Here is a 10,136-nt window from a genome sequence, read left to right as displayed (position 1 = left end):
TATGTTTCTATTGTTTACATCTTAAAAAAATAATTACATTAAAATGTTAGCTACAAATAACTACAACATTTCCTAAGTAATGTTAATTAAGGTCAGCTTTATCTTTGTGGCATTTTATTAAAATATTATTTTATGCTCTATTTATGAGCTGACGAATATGTCTGAGGTTTTAAAGTACTGAAATATTTTCCACTTTTTACCTTGTATCGGAGTCTGGTAGACAGAAAAGTAACTATCTTCCCTTAGGACGTCAGACACACTGCTGTCATTCAGATACTCAGCACACAGAGAGTCATCCAGGCGTTCATGAAGGTTAAACTGTGCTGTAGGGAAGCCACAAAAGCATTCTGTCCATCGGACAACTGCCAAAGGATATTCCTACAGTGGAAGATAGGGAAATAATAAAATAAATGCATCACTTGAAAAGACTTTTGTTAAAATAAACTAAAACCATAACTTTTAATTTTTACATTATATTAAGGTAGAATAACACATCATAACATTTTAAAGCTTTTAATATGTTCAAGAATTAGAAAAAAAATATTCAGATTTTTCAGCCACCAAGCAACATAGTTATAGATAGTAAATAATATGTTGTCAAGATTCCTGCAATCTACAAGTACTTCTCTTTCGCCAATTATTAGGTTAAAGGGACATTAAATTACAAATGTACAGTAATAATCCATAGAAAAATAAGTTTATATGTAGTAAAAAAAAACCTGGTGAATGCTACTGAGCCTACCTTAGTATGCTATTCTGAAAAAGAGATATTTTAATAAACAATACCAAGAGAAAGTGGTACATTTTATGCAGTAGGGTTATTTTTTTATTTTTTTTTATTACATTTTCTATTTGAATCATAATAGCTTAATTTTGAATTCCATGACCCTTAAATAACTGGTCAAAAAATAAATTATTAACATAAAAAGGTACATCATTGACAGTTTCTACTTATAGCCATGAAACACCTTCCTAAGTTTAGTTTTAAAATGTGTAGCACAATAAGATAGAATTAAGATCACAATAACTAGGGCTGACTTGAGAGTCAAAATAAAACAAATCCCTGGCAGAAGGTTCACAAAATGATATCAACGTTTGCTGTGGAAGAAACAAAGAGCGATTTCAGTCACAATTCTTTTTTCTATGTTTATATTTTTAGTAAAATAAACTATACATTTTGATGTATCAATTTCGGTGTTGGGTCTTTTTGCACACCAGGGAATGTACAAAATGATATGTTAACTGAGGATACACTTTTGAAGTCAGACACATCTAGCATATGTTTTTTATTGACAATTACCACATAGTTTGGAATACAGAAGTACACGCAATCTCATCAACTGGCTTCAAATGAGAGGCCTGGAATGCCTGAAGCGACAACAAATTTCACTTGATCTGACTGTTAACAAATCAAACACTGCACTCGGCTTTCTTTCTAGCCAATTACCAATAAACAATGCTTTATGAAAATAAACAGGAATCAATCTGAGCCACAAGTTTCTCAAATCTGGGCAAGGGGGGGAAATTAGATTTGCTTCTTTCAGTGCAGAAAACCAAATAACACTGCTCAGGCAGCTGAGAACATGTTGCAGAAAAATGAAAATGTATACAACCTGAGAGAGTTGAAAGCAGGCAAATAACTTTTATAAAACAATGGATTATTATATTTAAAAAACAGCTGTACTGCTGCAACATTTAGCATGTTCAAACAATGGTGTTGGCTCACTAAAATGACTAAACAAGAAACGTACTGAACAATGAAAAAAGTAATTTGTATTATTTTACTTATTTTCTAAGAACACAGGTTGCAGGTAAATATTATTTCAATGTAAATAATGATACATATATATATATATATATATATATATATATATATATATATATATATATATATGTGTGTGTGTTTGTATGTATATTATACAGTATCCCACAAAAGTGAGTATATACCCCTCACATTTTTTGTAAATATTTTATTATATCTTTGCATGTGACATACAGTATATATATATATATATATATCTTCTGGGACAACAATATGATCTGAATCTAAAAATACGCTGAATTTATTTTCTATTGCTATTCACTGTAGTGTTCTGCTTATACTGTTTGTGGTCAAGATATGTTTCTGTAAGTAATGTATGTTCTACAAGATCTTTGATGCATATTGCAAAAATAAAGTTTACATTTCTCTAGGCTCATTATAATACTTTTGTGACATTTGATTTTCTACTAGAACATCAAATGTCACACGGATCTCTGGGGTTGCACTTTGTTCTTTGGATGGTTAATAAATATTGCTGCTTGATGTTTATATAGTTGAACATATAAGAATTGGTTTCTCTACAAGGAAATAAAAGTTAAATATTTGTAATCTATTTTTTAAAATCTAAAAAAAATATAAATTTTTAAATTACACTAATAAAAAATGGCAAAATGCTTATAAACTAATTCAGTCAGAGCCCTTTTTTATGTATTTATATTTTAATATATTTCAACCCTTTCACAAGTAGCCTTTTTTCACCTGTGCTGAGACAATTTGGGGGCTTTTTTTGCTACCTACATTTAAAGTGACCCACATTATTAATGTATGTGGGTCACTCATTGAAATGTGACTAACAATAGGGTTTAAAATTTAAACCCTATTGTAAGTCACATTTCAGTGAGTGACCCACATAAATTAATAATTGATTTTTTCAGCAGGCCCAGCAGACTCCCAAAAACTGTAATAAAAAATGTTTAATTTTTCGTAATTTTAGTAAATAATATTGAATATGGCAAAGTTACCACTGCTGTTACTGTGATCACCTTACTAAATTATCATCAAGGGTAGCCACATGTGAAATAGGGACCCATACGGGATTTTGAGGGTTATACTATAGATTAGAGAGGAACCATTGCACAATATAGAAATAAAATTACTTTTTTTCTTGCAAGGTGTTCACTGTTACCACCAGTGATCACCTAACTCTCAAGACAATATTTATATAATTCTTTAAAAAGGGTATTGGTCTAGATATATGAGATTTTTTTTTTTTTTACTGCACATACAGGGCTAGATTACAAGTGAGTGATAATATATCATGCTCCCGTAAACAGGCGTGTGATAAATAACGTGCCATTATAAGTATTGACACTGCAAGCTTTTTTATTTTCCCCTAAAAGTGCACAAATTGCCCCCAATAATACTGTAGCATAGTTTATTAAAATAAAAAGTGTAACAGTTATGAGGGGTTAAATTGAGCAGGTCTGGGGTATTAGAAAAAAAAATGTCACTGAAAAGTGCCTTTTCATTGCAGTCTATGGAGAACTGTGTGTTCATTGTTAATATATCTGTATGTGCTTATATACATACAGTATATTTTTATGTGTTAATATGTGTATATTCATATACAGTACATATATATTTAAAATTTGCTGCCCATCGCTATGAGACTTAGGTTCTGTGCCGTATATGACGGCATCAGAACGAAGCTCCCATTGGAGCCTATGGAAGCACCTTCTCATGAATGCATTGCAGGTCACTTCAAATACCAGCGCACATTTGCGTGCGCTGGTATAACAAGTGGAGCGCAAATATTGCACTTGTGGAAATAGAAACAATTACAAGATACTGATGTTGAAAAAAGCTAATTGTATTTGATTTGGCTGCAGTATTCGCTTTTTAATGTGTGCTCCCTGCAACCTGCTTACTTTACTTTCTCATAAAAAATGTCCCTTTCCAGTGAACTCTATTACATTCCATGGGAGGCAACCATTTTTTAGAACATTCCATGAGGTCAGCCCCTGAGAGTGTTGGCAATGTTTTTCATGTCCCATGCAGTGAATGTTAGATAACCAGGTCATTTATTGATACTATGTCATAATGCATTTTTTGATTCTCCTAAGACTTAAAGGGACAGTCTACTCCAGAATTGTATTGTTTTTAAAAAAAATGATAATCCCTTTATTACCCATTCCCCCTTTTTGTATAACCAAAACTTTTATATTAATATACTTTTTACCTCTGTGATTACCTTGTATCTAAGCCTCTGCAGACTGCCCTCTTATCTCAGTTCTTTTGACTGACTTGCATTTTAGTCAATCAGTGCCCTCTCATAAGTAACTCCATGGCATGAGAACAAATTTATCGATATGGCACACATGAAATCTAGTTGTAAAAGACTGACACTGAGATAAGAGGTGACCTTTGAGGGCTTATAAATTAGCAAAATGGGCCTACCTAGTTTTACCTTTCAGCAAAAAATACCAAGAGAACAAAGACAATTTGATGATAAAAGTAAAATTGAAAGTTGCTTAAAATTGTATGCCCTATCTGAATCAAGTTGAATTTTTAATAGTTTGTCCCTTTAATTCAGGAGCAACACTCAACATTGTAGAATTTTCAGCATACCCCTAGTAAGGACTAAAGATATTTGGAATAAAAGCATTTTGTATTTTTTGGAATAAAAGCATTTTGTTTTTGTGTTCTTCCCTTTCATCTTCCTTCTCTATTTTTGAACCTAGATGGACCAGAATCTTACAAAAAATAAAATACATTCTGAAGCCCCAGCTAATCTAACCATTTTTTTTATTGATCCTTACAAAAATGGTTTTAAAATGCTAAATTGTTGTAAATGTGCTAAATAGATTGGTGGGTATACTTGTGTGGTAAAGCTCTGTATTTCATATGGAAAAAAAAGTACCACCATGAACGATAAACAAATGTAATAGGCCTCAGTTGAGCTGCTCCTTAGTTATATTAAATATAAACATCAAGCATTAAAACAGACAGCACACAGATCAAGAACCAAAATTAAGTATGAAAATATAGATAATGGAAAAGAGGAAATGAGTTAAAAACTTTGCTACTGCATATTTAGATAATAAATATGTGGGGGTGGAGCCACCAGCCAGACAAATGGACGCACCATCACTGAGTTCCGGCTAAACTAAAGGTGCCATAAATAGTGTTCCCTTAGAGGAAAAAAAGAACCTTACTCTAATTTATAGGGTCCGGAACTGCCCAGTAACCACCTAAGGGTGAGGAATTTGGGGAAAAAAATCTACCCGTGATCGTTGCATAGTGGAGACTGCAGCTGCGGCCTACCTGACCTCATAAGTCTGGCCCCCCAAGTATCCACAAGCAGGCCTGCTGATTGGGTCCGATAGATCCAGACCTTCACGCATCTAAGAGCAGCTATTAACTAATACCTATTGCTGCAACATGGCCAGTGAAATGGAGCCCATCACCAGAGGCCTACAACTGTACGAGAGGTGGAGACCTATACTGCAACATTTCCATCCAGCTCAGAGATTGAGTCCCAGAGGTACAGTGGGATAACAGGTCAGGGATTTACATAATTTAGACATATAGGGGCCCATTTATCAAAGGGCTTGCGGACCTGATCCGACACTGCGGTACGCACGGAGCTTGATAAATGGGCCTGATAGAGTCCACTACAGCACTCTGTAAGTGTGCAACATGGCCTACCACATCAGTCAGTCATTTTAGACCCCAGCACAATATAAAAAAAGAGACTTGTGGCCCTTAGCATTTGATTGCCCCAGATTCCACACGTTAGAAAGGCACTAAATATGTGAACACCCTCATCTTGTGGGGAGAGTGTGGGATGCTCCTAGTTTATGTTTCTTTTCTTTTTATGCTGCCTGAAGCCCTTCACCCAGCGGTGTGTGTCACCCTAAACTCTACTTGTAGAGTACTTTAAATACTCCATTTTTATACTACATCATGGCACAATCTGCCAGGAAAAAGACAAAGCCACCTTCTGGTCCCAAGCGGACACTTGTAGACCATTTCACTCCCTCCCAGCGTGACTCTGACATGCCTGATACCGAGCACAGCCTTACATCTAGTAACCCAGACTTGGATGCCTTTACTTTTCAAACGCTACAAGACACAGCTCACAGACATTTATCTTAGACTTCTTGAAATCACATTTAGAGGCACATCACTCCTCTTTCAAATCACAGATCACCGAGTGAATCTGCGGAGGGAGATCACCACTACCAATCAAAGAGTGGAAACTATAGAAAGGAAACAGGAGGATGTGGTGGTAGACCAAGCTAACATATTTTCATACACATAATCTTTGGCAGACCAAGTTAGCCAACTAGAAGACAAAATGGCAGATATGGAGGACCGCTCCCACCGAAACAATCTAAGGATTAGAGGCATGCCGGAGACAATGCTCCCAGGAGATTTGGTTCCATTTTTGACAGAACCTTTTGATTGTTTGGCTCCATCATCTACAAGTACTGAAGGACTAATAGACTGTGCACACAGAGCTTTGTGACCTAGGGGCCTACCCACTGATAAACCACGGGATGTCTTGATACGACTATATTTCTACACTTATAAAGAAAGGATCATTAGAGAGATTCTATGACAAAGCCCAACCTTCCCAGCAGGTTTAAAGATATCTCATTCTATGCAGACCTGTCCACGAGGACACTTCAAAAGAGGAGATTGTTTAAAGACTTCACTGCGGTCTTATGGTCACACATAACATAAAGTACAGATCATCAATAAGGACAACCAGCAGTACACTGTTTTCTACCATAGACCAATGCATTGACTTGCTAGCATCATGGAATATTTCATTATCCAATTCTCAACAGCAACCTTCCAACCTTGATGTTGAAGCCCCCTTGTGGGAACCCACCTCAGTAAACGATCAGACCACGGACATGTTCAACTCCTAAATCTCTTGCCCAGTCATATGCCTTGAGATAGTGGACTTCATATATCTCCCTATTAATGTAAACCCTGTTTTTGTGTCTCTTATCTCTCCTTTAGTATCAGGTTGGTGAATATGTTCTTAAAAACTGAAGGTACACACTTTTTTACCTACTGTTTAAAAATCATTAAACACTTATCTCACTGTTTTATGTTTTAATATTTCGCTTGTCTTTCCCTTTATTCCCTCCCTGAAACCTTAAACATATAACCATTCAAAGGAGTAAGGTTATAACTCTATGAATATTGTTCTTTGAATTTTTTTGGATACAGGGATTATAGTTCCAAAATATTTACAGCGCAACTAAGAGAGGAGGAGTCACAGTTAATAGTTGTAAAGACAACAGTACAGAGTTTCCGCTATCTAAGATACAGATTTCAAATACTTGGAGATATATATATATATAGTAATTCCCTTATGGTCGCATCAATTGTTATGAAAGAAAATTAAAAAATTAAAAAATAAATAAATGCAATAGAAAAACAATATTACTTGTATGAACACTACAGTATAAAATTATAATATAGTATTACTCTAATAATACGTTTACCACATCCAGCTATGGAATAAATGCTGGCTACAGAAGATCAATAGTCCAATGTCTCATATAGGTTATTTTCCAAACAATTCATATATATCCCACTGATTCCAATCTTAGGGTTTGTTGCTATTTCCAGAGATGTGTCACCGGACAGTCTCTACACATAGTAATCCTGCAGCAAGAAAAAACAAAGCGCAAACCCACATTAAGGTAAACGGGCGGAGCTTGAAGAGGCTCCTTTGGACAGCGTCTATAACAAAAAAAGAGTTGGGTGACTGAACAGCTGAGGTGTGATTGAAACACCATTTCGATTCCAACTGGGACTTTCCTCTCTTTCCCAAGATTGGGATAAAGGCTTGTGATTATTATTTTCTTGTAAGTGCTTTTAACCGCTTATGCTTAATAAAAACATAAAATATCTACCTTGATGTGGGTTTGCACTTTGTTCTTTTTTGCTGCAGGTATCATAGTTCGCTATTATTACCCAAATATTTTATATATTAACCTCAAAATCATATAACCCAGACAAAATATTGCTTATCTTGAGTCTTATGTTTTGATTTAAATTTCATCCTATACTACCTGACCTATGCCAATCTTACCTTTGACCTATTAGCCACCCTCCTTAGGCTCATAAGGTTCTGTCCCCCTATCCCTCTCCAGTATGCCCTTTCCTCCTCCCTTACCTTCCCCCACTTCCCTGAAAATATTGATGTGCTTTTGACTATGCTACGTGAACATTGTTGACTATGTTAATGTTGCTTTTCTCCACAAAAAGTTTTACTGTCAGGTTTTATTATAGACTGTTATTGTTCAAAAATGTTATGCACTAATCTACAAACTATACAAATTGTTGCATGTCTTTCGTTGTGTTTCACCTGACACTCCTTAATACTCACAGCACCAACACACTCTAAATACCATATTTCATCACATTTCCACTTCCCCTTCTGTTTGTCCCTCCCCTCTCTAAATCCTTTCCCTTCCCTCTCCTTTCCTCTCCCCCCTTTTTTTTTGTGTCCCAGCTCTCCCCAAACTCTTCTCAAATAAATTTTTCTCCTTGGCTATCCCCCCACCCCCAATAACGTACTCTAACTTTATGTTCAGAGGCTCCTTACGTGGTTTATCTCTTCTACATACCGCACCTTTTACCTCTCATACACGTTACATGGTGTGATTGCTTGCTTTTCCCCTCTGGATAACCAATCTACCTCTATCCCCCCCCCCTTTTTTTCCCCCTCCTCTCCCTTCTCTCTCCCTTATGATGGAATACTCCTGTACTTAACTCCCCTACGAAACAATGTGTCTTTTTATGCTCCCTCTTTAAATCTAGAAGCCAACTAGTTTTCCTACAAGAAACACATTGGCTAAAAGACAGGCCCATCCTCCTCAGATCTAAACAATACCCAGTCCTAGAGACTGCCTCTTTCACTCAAAAATCCAGAGGAGTGGCCATCATGATACACAAAAACATATCCTATGAAAAAATATATGTTGAATCAGATACACAGGGACAATACTTAAAGGGACACTGAACCCAAATTTTTTCTTTCATAATTCACATAGAGCATGAGATTTTAAGCAATTTTCTAATTTACTCCTATTATCAAATTTTCTTAATTCTCTTGGTATCTTTATTTGAAATGCAAGAATGTAAGTTTAGATGCCGGCCCATTTTTGTTGAACAACCTGGGTTGTCCTTGCTGATTGGTGGATGAATTCATCCACCAATAAAAAAGTGCTATCCAGAGTTCTGAACCCCAAAAAAGCTTAGATACCTAATTTTTTAAATAAAGATACAATAAGAACAAAGAAAAATTGATAATATGAGTAAATTAGAAAGTTGCTTAAAATTGAATGCTCTATCTGAATCACAAAATAAAAAAAATGGGTTCAGTGTCCCTTTAATTTTAATTTGTAAGTTAGGCAGTGTCCTTTATAAATCACAAGAAATCCCCCTTTAGACAGCTCCAGACTTTTCTAGTGTACATAACCAGCAGCATCAATCCTTAGAGTATTTTAAGCGGTATTGTGAAGACTCACCAGCGCAAGTAAGATCTAGCGGATACCAAGCAGCCTGTTCAGCCTCCGGATCGTTCACCACTCTGTGGGTCCCCGGGCCGGTACGAAGCACCTTAGACTGCCGTTGCTGTATCTTTGTCAGGTAAGTCCCAAACTCCGTGAGAGCCTCCGCCTCTGTGAATGCTTGTTGACACACTCTGGCGTCTTACGATGACGTCATCAGCCGGTCAGTAAGCCGGGTACTGCAAGCCTCTGTCCTGGAGAACGCCGAGGTTTAAGCTGGTTGTTTAGACGGTAACAACATCAGAAAAGAAATCCAGCAAACCTCCCAGGCGTATAATCATTCAAAGATTTATTTGGAAAACCGTGCACAAAAACATATGTAAAAAAGGTAAAACATACAAATTGTCCCAACAACCTGGAACAAATAAAAGAATCGTCCTACGCGTTTCAGCAGATATTCGCCTTATTCATGGACATAATTTACTCCACACCAGCATGTCTATTTAAACACACCCTTGTCATCAGGTGTGAGAGCTCCAGGTACTAATTATTAAAGGGACAGACCTAAGATATCGCCATACTGAAATAAAGACAGACTAGAAATAATAAGCATTTCATTGGGGGAGATTGCAACGTTAATACTTAAATGTCAATATAGCATATAAAGAAATATACAGATCTCAACAATTTATAAACGCCTGGGGCTAAACTTATACATATAATTTGAGTAGCAGATTCTACCATAAACATCTAGTTAAAGAATTTATATAAATGGGATCTGCCTCTATTTAGATGTAGAGCCTCCATGCGAAAAAATATTTATGAACTGATAT

General features: G+C 36.0%; 1 protein-coding gene across 1 annotated transcript in view; it reads right to left on the bottom strand.

The window, feature by feature from the left end:
* WSCD1 (WSC domain containing 1) overlaps window positions 1–10,136 on the bottom strand; it is a 349,543-nt gene that overhangs the window by 37,934 nt on the left and 301,473 nt on the right. Inside the window, 1 exon segment of the mRNA XM_053706293.1 lies at window positions 201–378. Coding sequence (XP_053562268.1) covers window positions 201–378 — 178 coding nt within the window.

The sequence above is a fragment of the Bombina bombina genome, chromosome 3, assembly GCF_027579735.1.
Source record: "Bombina bombina isolate aBomBom1 chromosome 3, aBomBom1.pri, whole genome shotgun sequence".
NCBI lineage: Eukaryota > Metazoa > Chordata > Amphibia > Anura > Bombinatoridae > Bombina > Bombina bombina.
Note: the sequence above shows the minus strand (reverse complement) of the source record. Positions and strands in the feature narration are given on the sequence as shown.